This window comes from Takifugu rubripes, chromosome 1, assembly GCF_901000725.2.
Source record: "Takifugu rubripes chromosome 1, fTakRub1.2, whole genome shotgun sequence".
Lineage (NCBI taxonomy): Eukaryota > Metazoa > Chordata > Actinopteri > Tetraodontiformes > Tetraodontidae > Takifugu > Takifugu rubripes.
In genome coordinates, this window is record NC_042285.1 from 22,617,001 (window position 1) to 22,641,830 (window position 24,830).

Below are 24,830 nucleotides of genomic sequence, written 5' to 3' on the forward strand. Positions count from 1 at the left end.
TTCTTTAAATGTATTGTGAGCCTAAAGAATTAATCCTAAAGTCCATTTGAGCAGTTTATTAAGGTTTTATTGGGAGAATCCTATACAAATTGTGAAAATTCAAATTCTTTGAAGAAAAAAAGAAGGAAGTAAATCTTGTAGTAAGCACCATTGCTTGGTTACACTATCAACAGATAAGATGAAATTTTAAGATAAAATCAAAAATGTGAAAAATTCTCCAAGTTACATTTTTCTGTAATTTTTTGTGTTTCCACTCTACTACCACAGCTCAAACAGCAGAGGTCTCTGCCCTGTTCAGACTCAAACCAGCACAGCTACTGAAAGGCAACGTATGCTGAAATGTATCAGCTTTTGAAATGAAGATGTAGGAAGTATCCATGTCACCTGCAGCCTCAGCTCTGCTCCTTCTCCTTTATGTCGTTATGGATCCACTGGTTCATTCTTTTCCAGTCTAAAATTTCTTGTCTTGTTGTTTTCCACCCATGTCGTGATCAGCTCTTGTTTGCAGTTTTAGTGTTTTCTAAATAAAACTGTCCAACAGGTTTTGGCTCCGACTTTTACCACATACACTAAAACAGGAGGATGAAAAAGGAAAGGAGGGTGGAGAGTACAAGACGAAGAAAGCGGGTTTTTTTCCCTTTTCTTTCTTTCTTGGAGCTGAAAATGAAACATTAAAGGATAACAGCTGCAGGCTGTAGCTTCTGGGCTCTCACATGCAGAACATCTTAGTTTTCACTGTTGATAGCAGAGTTGTAAAAATTAGGCTTTCAAATCGCCATCAGGCGTGGCGGAGCAGTACGTTCACTGTACAGAAATGTAAAGGTGATGTGTTCAAAACCAAGCAAATAGAATTTTATCAAATGTCTTTACATGCTGAAAAGACTGATGACAATGACTAACAGCTGCAACAGGTTTTTACAATAATCCACCTTTTTCCCATTGTTGTCTTTAACAGACACAGGATCCCATCCACACACACACACACACACACACACACACACACACACACACACACACACACACACACACACACACACACACACACACACAAACTCATGCCGTGACCTGGCCAATGTGATTTCTCCCATCCAACCCTCTAATAAACCTCTTCTGCTGCTGGAATCATGGTTTTATGAGACTGTCGCGGCAGTGTGTGTGTGCACGCGTGCGTGTGCATGGGTGTGTAAAACCAAAGCCATTTTGGTGCCAGGCCACAGAGACGCGCCACGTCTGAGAGAGTGGTTTGACCACAGCGTCACAAGGAGCAGGTAATTCACAGAGCCCTCTCATGACGTTTGAAGACATAAATTTGTGCTTTAGATTCTAAATACTTAATATCTCTGTTGTTGAGTGATAATGTTTGCATGATGTGCTAACAAAAGAGCTGTGATCTGCATTAATTCTATTAACGTTATAGTGTAAGACAAACGGGGAGGGACCTAATTTTTATTATCTGGAACTGGAAAGGAGCCTACTGTGTGTGTGTGTGTGTGTGTGTGTGTGTGTGTGTGTGTGTGAGCGCGTGTGTGTAGGCAGGAAGCACATACACAGAATATTGAAAACACATGTTTGGAGCCCGATAAAACATTTTCAGCATAGACTAATTTGGCATGAACAGACACACACGCAACCGTGTTCCCTTAGCTGGAGGAAGTTTGACTGTCTGGAAAAACAGACTCAATGCTAAAAGAACTTTTCATTGGTGATTTGAGAGTTTAAAAAAAGTTTTAAATAGTTAAAATGGTAAAGTTAATTCCAAAGATTCATGATTAAACACTGACTTTTGTATGTAACATATTTTATAGGTATCTATATGTGTGTGTGTGTGTGTGTGTGTGTGTGTGTGTGTGTGTGTGTGTGTGTGTGTGTGTGTAAACAATTACGTGTTTGTGTGTTTAATAGGTGGAAAGAACATAAACATGACTATTTTATGTTAAAACTCCTGGTTTATGTATTGATTAAGTACAAGGCTGTATTTGATCCTATGGATTATTGTTGTGTGTGAACAAACATGGTAGCTGAGTGTGTGAAAACCATGTGAAAGTCATCACCGGTGCCAGGAGTGGAATTCCATGTAGTTTACTGGAGACCATGAGGGAAAGAAGTTAAATTGGGACAGGTCCACAGCTCCATCGCGTCCCTGTTGCTGCTGAAACGGGCCGGGGAGAGTTTGATCTTTCAGATTCAGATTCTGGTCCTTTATTGTCCCACACGGGGAAATTTGCAGCGCAACAACAGCAAGAGCACGCAGAGACAATTAAGATACAAATAAAAATAGAATAGAATTCGGAATATACAAAGAGGATGCATAATTAGAATAATCCAGATAAATGGATACTCATAGATTTAAGGGATTTATTTATGTTGCTGGTACACAGCTCCACGTGAAGGCATGTTATTGATGCATCATTGATTGTGCATTGTGTTGCCTCGTTCGCACCACAATGCGAGACTGGTGTTTTCAGATCCAGCCACTTAGGAGAGTGTATTGGGAAACGGTCTCTGTTTTTAAGGTGTGAAAAACACTGCGGACGTGACAGAAACAGAGTCATAAAAAAAAAAGGCGATGACCATCTGGCTCAGGTCAAACACCCGCAGAGAGCGATGATCACAGTGTGTGTGTGTATGTGTGTGCGTGTGTGTGTGTCCCCTGCAGTGAAAGGTGATGACTGCAGCTGTGTGTTTGACCTCAAAACAGCAGGGGGCCTCCCCCGTCCAGATCCCCTTCCTACCCTGTGTTAGCTTTTTCCTTCCTCTTCTCCTGTTCTCTAACTTTCTCATCATTTTCTTCTCTGTTTTTCCTATTCAATAGATCTGTCTAATGTTTAATGGAAAACACACCTTGGAAGAAGTTGGGTTTCCTTAATCTGAGCTACACATGCACAGAATGTAGAAGGAAAAACCTTGGTGGGGGTGGCCATTATGTCTTCACCTCCTCCATTACTTTGCATCAATTAGCACATCAGCTCAAAGGCTCTCCCTCTCTCTCTCTCTCTCCCTCCCTCTCTCTCTCTCTTTCTGTGTGTGTGTATGCATGCAGGCACTATGGGGGAGGGGAAGGAGAGAACTATTGTGTGACTACTGAGAAAATAAGCCAGCCTGTGAGGACTCTTGTGCAACTGCATTGCTGCGGTTGTTTCCTAAACTATTATCATATTTTACAAGATATTAGATTTAAAACATTACCTTGCACCTGAGTATTATTGCTGTGATTTTCTCCTTCAAAGACTCACAGTAAATTGAGAGTTGGGTCCTTGACTACAAAAACAAGTGCATAAACCACAAGAAGGACTAAAGCATTATTGTGAGGATGACACAAAAATGTGTTACTTTGATTAAACATAGAAAAAGAAGATACTTAAAGCTAGACTGGTGTGATTTATACCACTGGTGTGCTGCTGCTCTCACTTGGCCAGATTTTCTCAGCTTAACTTGAAACTGAGCATTTTTGCAGTGTTCTCTGCATTTCTTTTTAACTTAAGACTGTGAATACTTTCACAAGACCCTCCCTTAGTCCCAAAGTGATTCTGGATTTCATACTTGCTGGCTGCACGTCGCTCTATTAAAGCTATAGGCGGGACTTCAATGTCTTTTTGTAGCGGGTCTCTTTGGCTCTTACCTCAACAATCTAGTTTACATTACACAAGGAGAAAAACATTCAAATATAAACCTAATCAATTCACACAACCAGCGATTTGGAGACTGTCACCGATTGAGTCGTGTTTACAGACTGGATAAACCTAAAGCATATTTGAACACTCTTGCATAAACTTCCTCCATTCCGTTTATCAGAAAGCAGATCATATCTTCATTCCTGGGCTCCAAGCGTTCAAGGATTCCATCAGGACCCACCCCTACATAACTCTCCAGGTTGTCTCCTTTCAGTCCAAAGGCTGATGTTTTGAAACCCCGCATCACAGGGGGAAAACAGGAGAGCAAAGACGTGCAGCTTCCCAGCCAAGGAATATAAACATCAACGATAAAATCCACTTAAACTCAACTGGAATTTCTGCTGACTGCTGGCTGGCATTCTCCTCATTACCCAGAAAACACGACTCAAACTAAAGATTTCGGAGAGGACTCACATTTTTCGAATCTGTGAATCATCACCATCATCCATGGCCCCATTGTTGCTATGCGTCAGCAGTAGTTGGAAACAAGCAACAATGTCTAAACAGAGTGCGTTCGCGCTAAAGCTGCGGTGTGAGCCAAGGCTAAAGAGGCTGGTTACCTTCACAGATGTAGCCGGAATACTTAGAACACTCTAGCTGCATTAGGCTGCTTTGAAGCAGCTGCAAAGAGCCTCCAGAGAGCGGGGCCGTCATGGGCTGGATGGGGTTGACGATGCATCACCGTGGCCTGAGTCAGTCTCACGTTAGCCGCATGCTCGTAAAGGTAGGCCAACTTGAACTGGTTATGGGAAAGCAAATCAGCCCAAGTACGACTAAAAGGTTTTGACAGGACTTAAGGTTTGAGTACAGTAGGAATCAGAGCCCCTTAACTCCTATTATGGCTCCACAACATTCCACAACTAGTACCTGGTAATTCAGCCCATCCACCGATGTGGAAAAAAAATCATCTTTGCATCAGCATGTGGACACACTGACAATGACCAGACAAAACAGCAAACATTTATCTGTATGGCAGCAATCGATTCATCTTTATTATAGAAAATCCTTTGGCAAGACCTTGCAGGCATACTGGAAGTTTGCTCATTAAGAAAAAAAAACCCTCTCACATGCCAAACATATTTCGGAGGCGGTCTGTTGGACGTCAGTCCAGACTAAAAGACCTCAACAATTCAGAGAGGACATACCATCATATCACACTACAGTACTCTAGGGTGATGGACGGACTGCGAGCATTATATAAGCTTAAAATCAGTATGTGGAGCAGGTTGCTCTTTCTCAAGGTTGTAGATTTGTCGATCCACTGTCGACTTCTACCCAAAGCAGCAGAGAATGTTCCCTTTGCAACAGTAAAGAGGAGCGAGAAGGAAACATGGTCCAACCCAAAGTGAAACGTCCTGCGATGGGTGTCAGAGATGCAAACGAAACGTGACCGACCCATGTCCCAACGCTCGCGCCGGCTGCCTGGAGACGACCTCTGATTTACGGCATCGATCTTCGGCCGCGCTCTGTCCAAGTAGTTAAAATGTCAGTCAGTAAGCTTCCTGCTGCCTGCCTCCGAACACACTCTCTGTTGGTCCGAATAAACCGTTCTTTCATCAGTGAGTGTGTGTGCGCATGTGTGTGTTAGTGCATGTGAGACAAGTCTAGTACTGTAGGCCCTCTGTTTTGAACTGACAGACACAAACCAGCTGCCTGAATTCCTCCCTCTCTCTGGCTCCCCCTCTCTCTGAGGAGTTCCCCTCCCCCAGTCCGACCAGTGCCCCACACATTCTTCTATAATGCTATATATACCCACCCATAACTCAGACACCCGGACCCAGCGAACACATGTAAAGTACGCAGGAAACGGTGGAGAATCACAGTAGCTTTCTGACACTGGAGCTTTTATTGTTTTGGCCTTTTGAAGCTGAAATCTTCAACCCCCAACACTCATCCCTATGTGTTGCCATGCATCCTTTACTCTGATGCAACTCGCTTCCCATGAGCACACCCAGCCAATCGGACCCCCCTTCCCAACTATGTTTCAACGGGCTGCATCTCCGTCTTTTTCTACCTTCCCTCGCTTCAGTTGCCATGACTACGCACATCCACGGGTGCTCGTCTCACCTTGATAGCAGAGGGTTTGAGTTTTCGGTGGGGGGATTCGGGGTCTATTTTGGGATTGAACCCCACAACAACTGATATTTGGGCTGTGAACATGCCGCAGACATTTCATCACCTTCAGAGCTGCGTTTAGCCGATAAACGATCCGCTTTGCTTCGCGAGCTGGTTGCTAAGTTTGTCTTCCTGCTGATTAGTTCAGGGCATCCTGGCCCCCCGACTGTTGGGTTTAGCTTCAAACCATAAATGCGTGAACATAAACTGACACGGCGCATTAAACCTCCAATCTCGCTCCTCTGAAACACTTAATGCTGGTTAGACCGACTTGGTCAGCCAACATGTCCTGCAACACTTCCTTGGATTTGAGAAGCTTCTCAGACCAAACAACAAAAAAACCCTTATGTTTTCCCACCTCTGCTCCACATCCAAATAGTGGTTCAGGATTGGATTTCACATGCTAGCTCAAATACTTTGCATGGTGGTCAAGCTTTAACCAAGCCAGCGCTGTCCAAACCATCAAAGCGTTCCCTGTTTTGTTCATTTTGCTTTGATTTACAGTTAATCTGTTGGCTGTTTTCACAACTTTTACTCTTTTTTTTTTTGGAGCAAATGTCCAGCTGCAAGCAGACCGAAGTCTAAGCAAACAGTGGCGGACTGTCTGCTGAAAGCTGCCGGACCACTGCAGACGCCATCTACATAAATACACACTCACACACAAACGCTGACAGTCAAACATGATGAAATGTGCCCAGTTGACCTGCTGCGAGTGCTACCTGCTGTGTCTGAATGTGGAGGGGGGCCAAGAACAGCCCTGCTGGTGTGGACGCAATGGTGGCCGGCACAGGTTGTTTGTCACATTACAATCAGCCTATCAACCACATATTCACCTGTCAACTACCAATTTTACATTTTTATGACCTTAAACTGAACTTTTCAGGAAATTAAGCATGTTTGGGGATGACACACATCTGATCTCATTGTCGCTCTGTCTGCATATCTCAGCAACCGATCAGTCTTTCTGAGCATTTTTTGGCGCTTGTCACCTTTAGCTAGCTTTCTTTGGGATAGAGATATACATTTTTACCCTGTTCTTATCTCCATTAAGCTGAGAGAATGAGAATGTTTTGCATTTGATTCCTGGCAACCAAAAAGAAAGAAAACTATTAAAACAATCCACCCCACCCATTAATTTACTGTTGCTTTCACGCAGGGAGCTTAACATTGTCTGCTATCAACATCTGCAGGCTGAGAACTAGATTTGTTCAATGTTCCCCTGGGAAATTACCGCACTGAAAGCATTGATAACTTTAATATATTGAGTCTTTAATTGATATCATACAGCTGTCCATCGGGCTGCGCACACAGAAGTGCACGCCAACCAGGGAATGCGATCCTGAAGCTGGAGACGGTGGTCAGCATATATAACTTATCCCTGAGAGTGATAAAACCCCCAGCTGGAGTCTTGTATATGTGTCATTCAGTTTATTCGTGCAGCAATCATTTCTTCTCATTTCTGGAGCCAGAGGTCAGACGTTACATCTGCATGTGTCTCTGAATAACTCAGCCAGCAGTTTATTTATGCACAGCTAAACTGCTTCTTCTGGGAGTTCATGTGGCCATCAACAGACAAGGGAGATTGGGAAACTGGGGAGTGTAGCGTGAAACAAATGTTGAGCGGCTGGATTCACGTGGAAGACATCTGCACGAGTCCTGAGAGGTGGGTGACACCCTGATCAGTGTGGCCAAATGTGCACGGAGGGGTCTTCTACTGTGAAAAGAGAGCTTTTCTGAAACTAAAATATCAAGGGAGTAAAGGAGTGGGTGGGCTTTTTAAAATGTTTGCCTGTTTAATTGTGTAACCACGTCACATGGTAAAATTTCTGAAGAATTCCCTCTTTGCTCAGTTATGCAGTGAAATCACACGATTCTTTTAATGGTGAACAGCTTTAGTAAGATGATGTGGTTGCTGATGTCATTTTAAAGAAAAGTTTAAACAAAGTTTACAGGACACGATGGAAATAAACACATTTTGATGCTCCTGTATTGTTCACTGGTCTGTTTGCAGGCTGCTGAACTGTGAGGTTTCTCTTCAGGGAATTGCTTGTTGATAGAATTAACTATGAGTTTTAACAAAAACCGTGATTTTATTTTGACGTTTGGGCTTTAAGGGGCCAATCACATAAGAAGACAGTCTCTAGTGGCTGTGCTGATGTGTTGCAGCCTTTTAAATCCTATTGTGTTCAGCTGCAGCATAAGAATAGCAATACGTGTTTGCCTGGGTGAGTCTATAAATTAGGAGGAATCCTGATCAGAATGCCAAACTTTGGAAACTTCTAGACGTTAAATGTCCTTTCCCAGTTCCTTCTCTGCCCTCTTTGACCTTCTCCCCTTTTCCTGTCCCTTCCCCCACACCACCCTGCCCCCACCGTCCTTTATCCAGAAACGCACCAAATGCAGGCAAGGCCACCAGGCAACTTCCACACCTCCCACTCTTGTTGCCTGTGGGCAGACTGATCAGGCTGTCACACCAAATTACTGCCTCTCCCTGTTGTTGTTTATTCCCACAATGATCACTTCAGGAGGTGCATATATAGTTGCAATGAACCCCTTTAAGCACTACGCAGCAACAGGTAGTTGTGGTAGTTGATGTGGATGAACGGTTAAAATGTAGGATTCTACTTTTTTTTTTTTTTAAATTCTCCACTTTTTCTCACTCTGCTGTGGCTCGTTTACATTTAATGAGCAACTGTCCAGAGATTCCGGGAGGGGGAAAAACCCATCTGCACCTTTTATAAATGAGCAGATGCACAACGTGGCTGCAGCAGATTAAACAGGAAATTCCAATTAAGTGGTCCAGCATTCATGTTCGGGAGGTTTCCCCAAATAACTGCCTATTAAATGGAACAATTAGTGTTTATTATTCGTTAATTACGAATGCTAACCTTCAGAGCCAAATTGTAAGCAAATGGTAAACATCGACAACTTTATCATTCATCACACATAAAAAATCCAGTCATATGCACGGAATACCGATGCAGGATGGATATCTTTCGAAATTTGTTTGGTTTCTGTGACGAAACCCGACATTTTACGCGCTCGGAGAGAACGCATCTACACGCAAACTGTTTTTGAAAATCGTGTCAGAATATGATTATTGTTTATAAACTCCCTGGTGTAATTATTGCAACACATTTTTCCTTCCATAAAAGCTAAAAGCCAATCAAGATATAATCCTTTAGGAAAACAAACGCTTGGATTGGCTGAGACGCGTCATCGGTTTCAAGGCGCCCCGCGTTCTGTTGTGGGGTCCTTTGAATCGACGGGGCGCCTAAAAACCGGTGGAATCTGTGCGGAGCGAGGAGGACGAGCCTGTGGACTCCCAACCGCTCCGCGCACGACGCGACCTTCTCTGCGAAAGTCTCGGCGAAAATCGCCTCTGTTGCGGGGCATTATTGTAGCGCCGACTGTTTTTTGGTCGCGCACTCGGTCGTCGAGCCGCCCGGAATAATTCTTCCCCCCCCCCGGATTACTCCGTGAAAATGGGACTTGCAGCGTGATTTCAGTTGGACCGCGAGTGAGAGTGGGCTGCTTGGAGTCACTTACAAAGACCATCGAGAAGTCATGACTCGACGGACGTTCCGCTCGGATTTATCGGCTTAAAACGCAAGGGGAAGACCGCCGCGCTGCCCTCGGGTCGAAACACCCGCACATCGCGCCAAGTGTCGGGACATTTGACGCAGATTTCGTCTGCTTTTCGGCGGTTTTCAAGTCGCCCTACTTGGATCAAAGTTTTTGCCTCCCTTCCCCCTCCTCCTCAACTATGGCGGCGGCCAGGTCCACCACTGGCTCGATGTTGCTGCGGATCATGTGGCTGCTGTGCGGGCTCTTCTCCTACATGTCTGCTCAGCATTACAACAGCGAAAGTGGAATATCCGTCCCGGAACACGGATTTTGTCAGCAGATTTCCATACCGCTGTGCACCGACATCGCCTATAACCAGACCATTATGCCCAATCTCCTGGGCCACACGAACCAGGAAGACGCCGGACTGGAGGTGCACCAGTTTTACCCCCTCGTTAAGGTCCAGTGCTCTGCGGATCTAAAGTTCTTTCTCTGCTCCATGTACGCTCCCGTGTGCACGGTGCTGGAGCAGGCCATCCCCCCATGTCGGTCATTGTGTGAACGTGCCAGGCAGGGATGCGAAGCCCTGATGAATAAATTCGGCTTCCAGTGGCCGGAGCGGCTCCGCTGCGAGGCCTTTCCGGTCCACGGAGCCGGTGAGATCTGCGTCGGCCAGAACACGTCCGAACCGAACAGTCCGGCGTCCTCGTCGTCCCCCTTCGCACCGGACCCCGTGACCCTCCCCCCACACTTGATGCGACCCAACCAGGGCCCGCCGCACCACAACCAGTTACACCAGTTTTCCTGTCCTTTGCAGCTGGAGGTTCCTTCCTACATGGGCTACCGATTCTTGGGGGTCAAAGACTGCGGGGCCCCTTGCGAGCCGAACAAACCCACCGGAATCATGTATTTCCGAGAGGATGAGGTAAAATTTGGGCGGCTGTGGGTCGGGATCTGGTCTATCCTGTGCTGCGTGAGCACCCTGTTCACCGTGCTGACGTATCTAGTGGACATGAGGCGGTTCCGATACCCCGAGAGGCCCATCATCTTCCTATCGGGGTGCTATTTCATGGTGGCGGTGGCCTACGCCGCCGGGTTCTTCCTGGAGGACAAAGTGGTGTGTGTGGACAAGTTCAAAGAGGAAGGCTACAGGACGGTGGCCCAGGGGACGAAGAAGGAGGGCTGCACCATCCTCTTCATGGTGCTGTACTTCTTCGGCATGGCCAGCTCCATCTGGTGGGTGATTCTGTCCTTGACTTGGTTCCTGTCTGCTGGAATGAAATGGGGCCACGAGGCCATAGAGGCCAACTCCCAGTACTTCCACCTGGCCGCCTGGGCCGTCCCTGCCATCAAGACCATCACCATCCTCGCCATGGGTCAGGTGGAGGGCGACGTCCTCACCGGCGTGTGTTTCGTTGGCATTTTCAACGTGGACTCCCTCCGCGGCTTTGTCCTGGCGCCTCTTTTCGTCTACCTGTTCATCGGGACCTCCTTCCTCCTGGCCGGCTTCGTGTCCCTCTTCCGGATCCGCACCATCATGAAGCACGACGGCACCAAGACGGAGAAGCTGGAGAAGCTGATGGTGCGCATCGGCGTGTTCAGCGTGCTGTACACGGTGCCCGCCACCATCGTGATCGCCTGCTACTTCTACGAGCAGGCCTTCAGGGAGCACTGGGAGCGCACCTGGCACATGCAGATCTGCAAGCGCTTCGCCATCCCCTGCCCGACCCACAACTTCGCCCCCATGACACCAGACTTCACAGTGTTCATGATCAAATACCTGATGACCATGATCGTCGGGATCACCTCCGGTTTCTGGGTCTGGTCTGGGAAAACCCTCCAGTCGTGGCGGAGGTTTTACAAGCACCTCAGCTACGGGAACCACGGCGAGACGACGGTGTGAGGCGGAGAGAACGGGGGCGAAGCCTGTTACATGAGGTCAATAGCTTTTCCTTTTCCATAGTGTTTTGGACACATTTTGATTGTTTCCCTCCCCGGACTGTAACCTAATCAAGCCATCGGTCATCCAAACTCTAGAAACCGGACTCATTTTCCACACACGCATGTTTCCACCCTTCTTTACTTTCTTTTTCTTTTTCTTTTTTTTCCCCTTTTTTGCACACGCCCCTTGGATTTGCTCCTGGCCTCGCCGGCCGCTGGACTGTGAAGCCACGCCGGTGGATTTGCATTTCATATGAAATCCTTTGCATATTACTGACTTGTATCTGTTTAGCGCTCTGTCATTTGAATGTACCGCCTGCCTCCGCTGATGAGACTCGACACCTTAGAGGACTCGTAGATCAAGCAGGCGTCTGCCCGCCGACAGCGTAAGAGATTCACTTCTTACAGCCTTTTCTGACTGCTGGACGACCCGTGCAAATTTGAGGTTACTCTGCTTTTAGCTAAAGACTGAAACGGTTTAATACTCGCGTTAGATGTTGCAGAGCACAATCTCGCATGTTTGTTTTTTTTTTTAAATCTGAGGAACAGCGCATTGACCCCCCCCGACTCCACGAGCGGGGCCGAGCGGGGCCTGCCCAGAAACGAGGAAAAACGTACCTGGTTTCTGTCCTTTGTTTGTGTTCTTTGGTATTGAATGTTCACTCCGAAGGTGAATGAAGTGATGTAACGGTTTGCACAGTTAATACAAAGGTTTAAAGTGTTAAAAAAATGACTGATTCACTGCAGAACGATCAACATTGGAAGGGACCACACACGGGGGCTCCTCTGCTCTTTGCATTGGAGATAGAACAGTTCATTGTTTGTCTCTCAGTGTGTGGTCTCTTAACCGCTGGATCCCCACCCTTAAGCTTTTAAGACACCCAAAGCACCATTTCAAGGATCCAGATTTAATCTCCACACGGTGGAAATGGCTGCCGTGGATTTTTAAATGTTTTATCTGGGATGAGGATGACTGTAAGTGGTCGTGCCTGCGACTACACCTGCCTTACGTTAAAATTTGGTCTTCACCAGCAGAGCTAACAGGTCTTTTTTTTTTTTGTTTTTATCGTAGCCTGCAGGCTACCCCAGGAAGAGCACGGCAGAGGTCAAAGGTCCTGAGCCTGTGGGAATATTTTTGTATTTTTCGAGAGTAGAATCAGACCGTGCAGAGACGGCGTCCGGACGAGAACTACTCCAGTTTTAGAGAAATGATATTTGCCAAGTAAGCAGATTTGCAATGTTTGAAAATGCAAAGGAAATGTGTTCTTCCAACGTTCGGGCTTTTGTTACCCTTTCACCCAACGTGACGCCCGCTTTGCATAGGGAAAAAGCCCCCCCCCCCCCCCCCCCACACCCAATAATGATCGAGAGCAATAATGTCCACAGCGGTGAGTTTAGTGAGTCTGATTGGTAATCCAGTTTTTTATGCCAGATTTTAAAACAGAGGTGTGTTTTTCTATACGAACCCAGAGATTAAGGCGTCCTGATGGAGATGGCCGTTGTATTATTGTTATTTTTTTGTGCCATGTAACGTGCATGTTCTGTATGTAAAACTCTGAACAGGAACAAAAGTGTAGACCTGGTGTTCCGCTTCCTTTTTTAATCTACCAACCTGTCTTGAATCAACACTAATACTAGAAAACACGTGTACCAGCCTGTCGTGTATACATGTCAACGCAGTTTGTATATATAAAAAAAGTCACATTTTTCATGTGAATGTACTCCATACCTCAAAACCCCCGATGGAAGGATTGAGAAAGATAGATTACACAAGTCATCTCTTGTCAGTCTTGGTTTTTTTTATTATTATTCCTTACTGGGAGAAAATTGTGTAATTGTATTTGGGCAATTCAGAAGGAATTTTAGTACGTGGGGCTGTGTTTTCCATTGCGACGTATGCAACCTATCAAGTAATAATCAGTCTGTTTTTGAAAGGCATATTGTATTTATGGGGGTTCTCATTTTTTTGTCTTTTATACCTTTTGTTTAAACGATAAGCCTGTTGTTACGTGTACAGTTTGAATAAAAGCGATACAGTTTGTAACTCGGCTCTTCTTCTTTCATGGGCGAAAAGACTGAAAATCACAGTTGACAAAACACGTCATGGAGGTCAGAATGTTTTTACAGCGCGGGTGTGATATCCACACCGCTAACACTGAAATGGGTGGGGTGGGGAGGTAAATCTGGCCCCTTTAGCAGTTTGGAATAATGCAGCAGCAGTCTGAACAAAGAGCAACCAGTCAGCCAGTCCACACCTGACACATGATGCTTCAGACAACAGATCCTCTGTCCTGCCTTGTTGTGCAGAGCTGCATATTTAAAATGATTTTGTCGTTACTCTTAATACAATGCTGCATTATCCTGATTAAAAAAAGGCTGAAACTAGTAGATAAATTCTATCTCGGTTATAAAAATATTAATGTGGATACTCCTACGAGCTACAAGGATTCCAGATCATTTCTTGGAAACTTGTTAATGCAGACCATGTTTTCCAGAGAGTCCTGATATGACTCATTTATATCTTGCTGGATTTGACGGGAATTGAATGCAGCACTGAGATGATGAGCTCCTGACCTCTTTTTGTTGTTGCCATAATTCTGCTTCCTGGTAATAGTTTTGCAACGTGACATTCAGCCTTCATTTTAGCGTTACAAATGACTCCCTGTTTAAAGGTGACATGCGTAACCATGCAGGTTTTAAGGGGCTCGAACCCACTGATGTTTGGCATTATCATTAATTCTAAAGATGATTTTCTTACAGAATTGTACAGTACTGGATTTTGAGCTGCGACGGTCAAGCAGCCTGTGCTCCAAAGTCACTGTCAACAGACCAAGTCTTAGCATTTTACAAAAACGCTCCACCATCTGCTACAGACGCAATTTACCCCTCCCAAAAAAATCACAGGCCAATTCTAGATCTATTTATACGTGGATTTTTAATTGTATCCTTGAACATTGTCGCTGCACTGCGCGACAGAGGCACATTAATGCTATTTTCTATACCACGGCGCCCCCTGCTGGAAGCAGGCCAGAAAGCACATGCCTGACGGAGACAAGGGTTTGAGTGGACCTAATTTGTGGTCCGTGCACGTAAACAAAGGGATCGAAGCCACAAATGTTTGTAAAACACAAAAAGACCTGTATGTAATGAAGTCAAAGATTTACAGAAATCTCATAATTGCTGGATTAAAAAGGAGTAATTTCAATGGTAAGGACGTGAACTGTGAAAATAAGGAAAGCTGAAAAAAAAAAAACCTTTCATTGCAAAACAACGCACCCTCACAATTAACTTCGAACTGGAAAACCACGTAAAGTTACAACGAAAAAAAAATCTTTTAATTACGATCATTTAGTGTCTCTCTACCTTAGTTCTGTCGGGTTCGATACTGACATCTTGTGGCCAACGGCTTCATCCTATCCACTCCGAATGTGAGCCGATTACTTCTACTTTCTCTGCTGCATTTTCTTAACATCTCATTTAACAAGTGGTCATTTGAATTTGATCTGATTACGTTTTTTTTAAGGCATTTTGTGGCTGGTGACCACTATGAAAGAAACTATTGCAAACCACTGCAGTACATTAAAAAACAAACAAACAAAAAACACAACAACCCTCCATTATTGCAAATTATGGTAAAACATTGACCCCCCCCCCCCCACACACACACACACGCACGCACACACACACACAGACAAACACACAAAACGACCAAAAGGATGTGCTGCATTGAAAAATACATATATTTATCTGTGATTAAATAAAATTATTTTACAGGATTGTCTTATCTTTGGTAACTTTAAACCATACATGAAAGGGGTGAGCATTGGTTGAATAATAAAGATATACATAGATAACATAACACGCAGTTCATCAGGTGCATGTGAAACATCAACCCTGGAGTCTGAAAAGTGAAAAATGGAACCTAGAAACAGATTTGACAATGAAACAATCTGAGGAGTGCAGGTGGAGATGGCTTTCTGTGTATTTTCCTTTGAAGCCTTCAGACAAACAGTCAAAATCTTCAGATAGGAAAATAAAATCAGACTAAAGGGAACAAACATGGTTAAAAAAGCAAAAAACAGGTCAGATATTTTCTCAGTTAATGAAACTGAACAAGCTAGTTGGATTATTAGGTAATAGTCACAGAAAACTTTATCAATAACATTTCCACAAAAGTCCATATTAATGACAAATGAAAGTAACACCAAAACATTAATAAATGAATACCCCCACACAGCTGAAATGATCTTACACACTCTCCCCGTGTTCATAATGAGACTGTATTGTAAAGGATAACAGATAGCAACGTACCTGTCGTAGGCCATTGCTGCTAAACTGCAAAACTCAAGTGATGCAGATGCGTAAATATAACACATCTGCAGGAAACACCAGGGCACAGTGACTTGGTGAGTATCTGAAAGCATTTGAGACAACATAAGAGGATACAACGATGCACTGCCATTCAGTTCATTCACAAAGAGGTTACACAGTAACATGTACATGGGCTCATGCAGCTTTTTGTCCTTGTAAATAATCAGAATTAAAACCGAATTCATCATCCAAATAGACAGAAACCAGAAGAGGATGATGCCGAAATACACATATTTCAACTCTCCAGTATCACCGTAGGCTGCAAGCACAAAATACATGGTCTCAGTTTTGTTCTCCATCTTTCATTCTCTTCTGTGTGTATGTGTGTGTTTGTGCGTGCATCACAATAAACCCTGAAGTTAACAGGAAAATTAGTCCAGTGGTGATGATGCTTTTGATCCCTTTAGATTGAACATCATCTCAGAATTACATCAAAATAAGTTCTTCTTAGAATTGGTTCAGATGCTTTTCCTCCTCTCTGCATGATTTCATGTGTCAAACATATAACATTAAAAAAATTAGATTCTCAAGTGAAATCTTTCCAGTGAGTCTGTCAGACGTGGATGTCTTCATGTGGTGCCCTCCACTGAGCAAGATGAGGCTCCTCTGAATTTATACCCTGATGTGGGTTGGACAGCTCTGCAGAGACACTGAAAAAAGTCTGAAAATAACCTGTTGCTCCACAGGACAACTGTGATAAAGTTCAACTCTGTTTTATTACAATAAGAGAAACAATTCAATCCATCTTTGGTGTTCAAGTTCAAGTGGGAATATTAAGTGATGCTACAATACCAAACATGAATCCTTTGTGGAAACAGCCATAGAGATCATTGGCCAGAGGCATGAAGACTAATATGGTTCTTGTTTTATGTTGATCTAAATGTATGGATATGAAGTGCACTTCATGTGGGAGTGTTAGATGACAGTCACTTAAGAAATAATCTCTAATAGGACTCAGTGCATTAATTATGATGGTCTGTGTTGTTACATTGTTACCATCAACAAGGGGGTTCCGGTGTTCTTCTGGTAAGAAATTAAACCCGACAAAAAACGAACAATTACGGTCAAAAATCACAAACAGGTCAGATATTTGCTCAATTAATGAAACTGAACAGGCTAGTTGGATTATTAGGTAATAGTCACACAACACATTGTCAATGATATTTCCACAGAGGTCCAGGTGGATGAGAAACAACAGCAATATAAAAAAATTAATAAATGAATACCCCCATGGAGCTGAAATAATGTTACACACTCTCCCCGTGTTCATAATGAGACTGCATTGTAAAGGATAGCAGATAGCAATGTACCTGTCGTAGGCCATGGCTGCTAAACTGCAAAACTCAACTGATGTGAATGCTCCATCTGTTCCAGGAGGGTGCCAAGGTGTCCCCAGGACAGCCAAGTGACATTGTCAGTCCATTGTGCAGCGATAATGAAAGTCAAGTTGTGAAGTGTGTTTTTCATAACCTGAAAGAAATTAGACAAAATTCAAACTTTGATACAATAATGGAATGGAGAGAATCCCACTTTGTTACAAGCTACAGGAAGCCCTGGCTATGATGTTGTTGACATGCTCAGCAAATGGAATGGTCCAAGCTTAGCAGAGGAAGGACAGAATAAGTGGGATATCTCAGATAGATTTTTAAAATGCAACCTATAAGGACCAGAACCCAGTGTTATGGTTTGGTTTGAACAGGACCCGGATGCGAACAGGACACAACCAACTCGGTCTCAAAGGGTTTATTTAACTGAAAGAAGTCTTGAAGGCCGCAAGGAGAAAACTCGCTCGGCACAAGTCTGAGATCCGGCACGATTCTTCATGAAGGGAGGAAGGCGTGGTGACCTGAAGAGAGAAGAACAAACAACAAGTAGATTCTCAGAGTCCACATCTACCACTAAGTTGATGGAACAATCCAATTCTGGTGAACAGGAGCCCAGGGCCTAAAGAGCCAGTTGATTGCCAATAGGCAGCAGGTGTGACTGTCACCAGCACCAGTTGCTGGAAAATGGCTCCACCACGCCCCCTGGAGAAAGAACAGAGAAACAACCAACAAAAGACCCAAACAACACCCAGGACACCCAGATGTTGTCCTACTGTCTCCAACAAGGACCCTCAGCATATACTGGGGCAGTTTATAGCTGTGAAGCAGCTGGGATGAATCTCAACACCTCCTTGGTCTGTTGTGGTAAAGGGGGAGCTGGCCAGGGCCAATATCCTTGTCATCTGACCCTGCTGTGGACATATCATCAGAAAGGGCTTCAGTCATACTTCTATCTTCTTCTTGTTCCCCACACCCCTTCCCATTTTTGCAGACTGTCACTGCCATCAGTGCACTGGACCATTATGGACTATTAGTACGGCATATTTGTCTGGGTGAATCCTGAGGGGCCCGTGTGGTGACCCACAAGGACAGAGTGAGACACAGTCACTATTTGTGAGCCTTTAAAAGGCAAAGGCTGAGTGGATACACCGGTTCTTTTTTCATTTACATTGTTGATGTCTGCATGAGTTTGGATCTTTGATTTGTGTGGGAAGTAAATGCATTTAGCTCATTTTGCTACTTCATTTATACCACGAAATTGTGCAATTTGGAAATGACATGATTTTATGATTATGTTAGATAAGGGTCTACCATTTCATTTAGCTTTTCTACCTAATCTTTACTATTTATTGTACATGTGAGTGAGCTGTCACTCAATAACCCCCTCCACTCACACACACACACACTGAAAATATAAAGTACAACACCTCTTCCTGCATTGACTAAATACTTATTTAATATTTAGCCATAATCTTTTACATTCTTCTCTTATCTTGGGTAAGTTGAAACCATACATTTAAGGGGGATCACAAACAGATAAAATAATGCGTGTTTTGACTGGTACCTGTGAGCGTCCCAGTGCTGTCCTCTATCAGCACCGTCGAGCATGTTGGACGACTTTTACTTCTGCCAGGACAGAATCATGATGACTGTCACAGAACCAAGATAAAAGGCTGAGTTAGACTGAGGTATTCTTACAAATCATTAGACCTGTAGCCAATGTAGGGACACATTCAGATGGCAGGCGTGTAACATGTGGGAAATTAAATTTCATGTCACTGATGCTGTTGAGAGTGTCATAATAACATCAACTCTTGGTCGTAATGTGGATGTGATCAGTGTGAAGGTGGCCTGTGCAGACTGTGCTACAATAATGAAAATGAATCTCAGGCTATGACAACCAATAAACACAATGAGTGTTGATCAATCGAGCCCTTATATTGGTGTTTATCATTAGTGGGCACACTCAGATTAACTATCATTTATTTTATTTACTATAAAACAGAAACAATATAACAACTTCTGCTATGGGAGCAAAATATTTATTTGTTATTGAGGAGAAATCTTTTACATGATTGCCTTATCTTGGGTAAGTTAAAACCGTACATGAAAGGGGTGATCATTGGTTGAAAAATGAGGAGATAAACAGAGAAAATAAGGCGTAATTTAATGGGTATCAGTGTAACATCAATCCTAGCATCAACAAAGTGAAAAGTGCAGCCAATAAAAAGGTTTGACACCGAGACGATCTGAGGAGTGCAGGTGGAGATGGCTTTCTGTGTATTTTCCTTTGAAGCCTTCAGACAAACAGTCAAAATCTTCAGATAGGAAAATAAAATAAGACTAAAAGGAACAAACAGTGTAAAAAATGCAAAAAACAAGTCAGATATTTGTTCAATTAATGAAACTGAACAAGCTAGTTGGATTATTAGGTAATAGTCACAGAAAACTTTATCAATAACATTTCCACAAAGGTTCAGATGGATCACAAATGAGAATAAAACAAAAACATTCATAAATGAATAACCCCACGCAATTAAAATGATCTTACAAACTCTTCCTGTGTTCATAATGAGACTGTATTGTAAAGGATAACAGATAGCAACGTACCTGTCGTAGGCCATTGCTGCTAAACTGCAAAACTCAAGTGATGCAGATGCGTAAATATAACACATCTGCAGGAAACACCAGGGCACAGTGACTTGGTGAGTATCTGAAAGCATTTGAGACAACATAAGAGGATACAACGATGCACTGCCATTCAGTTCATTCACAAAGAGGTTACACAGTAACATGTACATGGGCTCATGCAGCTTTTTGTCCTTGTAAATAATCAGAATTAAAACCGAATTCATCATCCAAATAGACAGAAACCAGAAGAGCATGATGCCGAAATACACATATTTCAACTCTCCAGTATCACCGTAGGCTGCAAGCACAAAATACATGGTCTCAGTTTTGTTCTCCATCTTTCATTCTCTTCTGTGTGTGTGTGTGTGTGTGTGTGTGTGTGTGTGTGTGTGTGTTTGTGCGTGCATCACAATAAACCCTGAAGTTAACAGGAAAATTAGTCCAGTGGTGATGATGCTTTTGATCCCTTTAGATTGAACATCATCTCAGAATTACATCAAAATAAGTTCTTCTTAGAATTGGTTCAGATGCTTTTCCTCCTCTCTGCATGATTTCATGTGTCAAACATATAACATTAAAAAAATTAGATTCTCAAGTGAAATCTTTCCAGTGAGTCTGTCAGACGTGGATGTCTTCATGTGGTGCCCTCCACTGAGCAAGATGAGGCTCCTCTGAATTTATACCCTGATGTGGGTTGGACAGCTCTGCAGAGACACTGAAAAAGGTCTGAAAATAACCTGTTGCTCCACAGGACAACTGTGATAAAGTTCAACTCTGTTTTATTACAATAAGAGAAACAATTCAATCCATCTTTGGTGACTTCAGACATCAAGAAAAAGAACTGCAGGTTGTTACAAGGAACACCATCAAAATCTGGTTCTTGCTTTAATTTCTGAAAGGGATTCTGCAATGATGACTTAAGTGCTGCCCCACTGAGGGTGTTAATGCTCAGGTCTTCTTCAGTCTGGCAAAAGTGGGAATATTAAGTGATGCTACAATACCAAACATGAATCCTTTGTGGAAACAGCCATAGAGATCATTGGCCAGAGGCATGAAGACTAATATGGTTCTTGTTTTATGATGATCTAAATGTATGGATATGAAGTGCACTTCATGTGGGAGTGTTAGATGACAGTCACTTCAGAAATAATCTCTAATAGGACTCAGTGCATGAATTATGATGGTCTGTGTTGTTACATTGTTACCATCAACAAGGGGGTTCCGCAGGACTCTGCCCTATGCGCCCTCTTCTTATAACGTTGACTTGGGTCCCAATGTGTCAGATGCTAATCTGCTTTTCCATGCTAATGACAGTTATTGATGGCTGTGGATCATCTCTTTTTCAGGCTATTGAAACCCAGCAGAAGTCATTACTTCACCTGAAACTTGTTCAGTGCAGATGAGACCAAGTTAATGTTGTTTCCAGTGTTAGGAAGTGTCCATAAATGAGTCCCTCAGAAAAGCGATTGAGATGGACCACGTATAATGAATACCTGCTCGTCTCAAATGATGATATCTTAACTTTCAGGACACATGTGGTAGAACTTGTGCAGCTAAGGTGAAAATTGGATTATCATTTTCGGAATAGCCTTTATGTTTTTTATCCAAAAACGCGGACTGTCTTTTCACTTTTATATAATCTATGTTGGATTATGACGGCCTTTTCTTTATGAATGTTTCATGTCAGTGCCCTTGGATGGTTGACACCTTGTGCCGTGTTTTCCTGAGGTTCATCACTAGCCTTGAAGCAACAACACATCTCTGAGTTTTACTCTCTGGTGGACGGCAACCTAAAGGATCCATCTTATTCATGTATTGTGCTATCATATATAAGCCAATGATCAAGCTAGTTATTTTTATTTGTAGCTTCAGGGCAGAAAAGTGCTGATCTTCATTCTGTCCGAACACGCCATCATTTGTTGCCTTCTGCTCAACATCCTTTGATTGAACTGGGTTAATTGGGATTTGATTACTTGGTACCTTTTTGGTGTTGTATGTTGCAAAAAGACTGGAACATGACTGGGTTAATTTCACTGAGCACTTTTAAAATCCACAATTCAGTTAATGAGTCTGACTCCACAACGTGCTCTTGTTTTCAAAATCTGCTTGTAAATTGTAATCTTTTTTTCTTTTCATCTGTGTTTTGCTCATGTTTTGCTGTGTAATTATTTGATCTTGTCATGATTCCATTGGAAAAGAGGCTTCTTCACTCAGTGTAAATGAAGGTTAGATCAAGAAAAATATATTATTTTATGCAAGTTGGACATGAAATGATTTTATGATTATGTTAGATAAAGTTCTATGATTTCATCTAGCCTGTCTACCTAACTTTTATTACCGTATTTAATGTACATGCGGGCGAACTGCCACTCTATAGTTCCTGTTAACACCACCCACCAAATATAATATAACACCTCTTCCTGTAATAACAAAATGTTTATTTGTTATTGAGACAAAATCTTTTACATGCTTGCCTTATCTTGGGTAAGTTGAAACCGTACATGAAAGGGGTGACCATGGGCTGAAAAATGAGGAGATAAACTGAAAAAATAATGCGTACTTTTACGGGTACCTGTGAACCTGTGAAGTTAGTCCTAGAATCAACAATGTGAAAAGTACAACCAATGAACAGGTTTGACACCGAGACGATCTGAGGTGTGCAGGTGGAAGCAGCTTTGCGCGCATTTTCCTTTGATCCCTTCAGACAAACAGCCAAAATCTTCTGGTAAGAAATTAAAACCAGACAAAAAGGAACAATCACGGTCAAAAATCCCAAACACAATTCAGATATTTGCTCAATTAATGAAACTGAACAGGATAGTTGGGTTATTAGGTAATAGTCACAGAACACTTTGTCAATGATATTTCCACAGAGGTCCAGGTGGATGAGAAACAACAGCAATATAAAAAAATTAATAAATGAATACCCCCACACAGCTGAAATGATCTTACACACTCTCCCCGTGTTCATAATGAGACTGTATTGTAAAGGATAGCAGATAGCAACGTACCTGTCGTAGGCCATGGCTGCTAAACTGTAAAACTCAACTGATATAGATGCGTAAATATAACACATCTGCAGGAAACACCAGGGCACGGTGACTTGGTGAGTATCTGAAAGCATTTGAGACAACATAAGAGGATACAACGATGTGCTGCCACTTATTTCATTTACAAATAAATTACAAACTAACATGTACATGGGCTCATGCAGCCTTTTGTCCTTGTAAATAATCAGAATTAAAACCGAATTCATCATCCAAATAGACACAAACCAGAAGAGCATGATGCCGAAATACACATATTTCAACTCTCCAGTATCACCGTAGGCTGCAAGCACAAAATACATGGTCTCAGTTTTGTTCTTCATCTTTCATTCTCTTCTGTTTGTGTGTGTGTGTGTGTGTGTGTGTGTGTGTGCGTGCATCGCAATAAACCCTGAAGTTAACAGGAAAATTAGTCCAGTGGTGATGATGCGTTTGATCCCTTTAGATTGAACATCATCTCAGAATTACACTAAAATAAGTTCTTCTTAGAATCAGTTCAGATGCTTTCCCTCCTCTCTGCATGATTTCATGTGTCACAGAACAATTTAAACATATAACATTAAAAAAATTAGATTCTCAAGTGAAATCTTTCCAGTGAGTCTGTCAGACATGGATGTCTTCATGTGGTGCCCTCCACTGAGCAAGATGAGGCTCCTCTGAATTTATACCCTGATGTGGGTTGGACAGCTCTGCAGAGACACTGAAAAAAGTCTGAAAATAACCTGTTGCTCCACAGGACAACTGTGATAAAGTTCAACTCTGTTTTATTACAATAAGAGAAACAATTCAATCCATCATAGGTGTTCAAGTTCAAGTGAGAATATTAAGTGATGCTACAATACCAAACATGAATCCTTTGTGGAAACAGCCATAGAGCTCATTGGCCAGAGGCATGAAGACTATTATGGTTCTTGTTTTATGTTTAATATTTAGCCATAATCTTTTACATTCTTCTCCTATCTTGGGTAAGTTGAAACCATACATTTAAGGGGGATCACAATCAGATAAAATAATGCGTGTTTTGACTGGTACCTGTGAGCGTCCCAGTGCTGTCCTCTATCAGCACCGTCGAGCATGTTGGACGACTTTTACTTCTGCCAGGACAGAATCATGATGACTGTCACAGAACCAAGATAAAAGGCTGAGTTAGACTGAGGTATTCTTACAAATCATTAGACCTGTAGCCAATGTAGGGACACATTCGGATGGCAGGCGTGTGGAATGTGGGAAATTAAATTTCATGTCACTGATGCTGTTGAGAGTGTCATAATAACATCAACTCTTGGTCGTAATGTGGATGTGATCAGTGTGAAGGTGGCCTGTGCAGACTGTGCTACAATAATGAAAATGAATCTCAGGCTATGACAACCAATAAACACAATGAGTGTTGATCAATCGAGCCCTTATATTGGTGTTTATCATTAGTGGGCACACTCAGATTAACTATCATTTATTTTATTTACTATAAAACAGAAACAATATAACAACTTCTGCTATGGGAGCAAAATATTTATTTGTTATTGAGGAGAAATCTTTTACATGATTGCCTTATCTTGGGTAAGTTAAAACCGTACATGAAAGGGGTGATCATTGGTTGAAAAATGAGGAGATAAACAGAGAAAATAAGGCGTAATTTAATGGGTATCAGTGTAACATCAATCCTAGCATCAACAAAGTGAAAAGTGCAGCCAATAAAAAGGTTTGACACCGAGACGATCTGAGGAGTGCAGGTGGAGATGGCTTTCTGTGTATTTTCCTTTGAAGCCTTCAGACAAACAGTCAAAATCTTCAAATAGGAAAATAAAATCAGACTAAAAGGAACAAACAGTGTAAAAAATGCAAAAATCAGGTCAGATATTTGTTCAATTAATGAAACTGAACAAGCTAGTTGGATTATTAGGTAATAGTCACAGAAAACTTTATCAATAACATTTCCACAAAGGTTCAGATGGATCACAAATGAGAATAAAACAAAAAAATTAATAAATGAATAACCCCACACAATTAAAATGATCTTACACACTCTCCCCGTGTTCATAATGAGACTGTATTGTAAAGGATAACAGATAGCAACGTACCTGTCGTAGGCCATTGCTGCTAAACTGCAAAACTCAAGTGATGCAGATGTGTAAATATAACACATCTGCAGGAAACACCAGGGC

The 24,830-nt window shown here is 42.7% G+C and overlaps 1 protein-coding gene and 2 long non-coding RNA genes across 3 annotated transcripts; 1 reads left to right on the forward strand and 2 right to left on the reverse strand.

The window, feature by feature from the left end:
• The first annotated feature begins 9,047 nt into the window (after positions 1-9,047).
• On the forward strand, positions 9,048-13,338 carry LOC101078517 (frizzled-7-A-like). The gene has a single exon (XM_011611416.2). It carries the CDS (start codon positions 9,553-9,555, stop codon positions 11,254-11,256), a length of 1,704 nt encoding a protein of 567 aa, XP_011609718.1. The 5' UTR covers positions 9,048-9,552; the 3' UTR covers positions 11,257-13,338.
• A 1,893-nt stretch (positions 13,339-15,231) lies between these two features.
• LOC105417475 (uncharacterized) lies at positions 15,232-17,568 on the reverse strand. The gene is made up of 4 exons (XR_003889024.1): positions 17,418-17,568; positions 16,976-17,135; positions 15,606-15,708; positions 15,232-15,338 (listed from the first exon to the last, which is right to left on the reverse strand). It is a non-coding gene; the product is annotated as an uncharacterized lncRNA (long non-coding RNA).
• A 1,610-nt stretch (positions 17,569-19,178) lies between these two features.
• LOC115250476 (uncharacterized) lies at positions 19,179-22,658 on the reverse strand. The gene is made up of 3 exons (XR_003889029.1): positions 22,633-22,658; positions 19,601-19,703; positions 19,179-19,308 (listed from the first exon to the last, which is right to left on the reverse strand). It is a non-coding gene; the product is annotated as an uncharacterized lncRNA (long non-coding RNA).
• Between the last annotated feature and the right edge of the window lie 2,172 nt (positions 22,659-24,830).

Coding starts and splice junctions, on each gene's coding strand:
- LOC101078517 (XM_011611416.2), top strand. CDS start 9,553: ATGGCGGCGGCCAGGTCCACCACTGGCTCGATGTTGCTGCGGATCATG.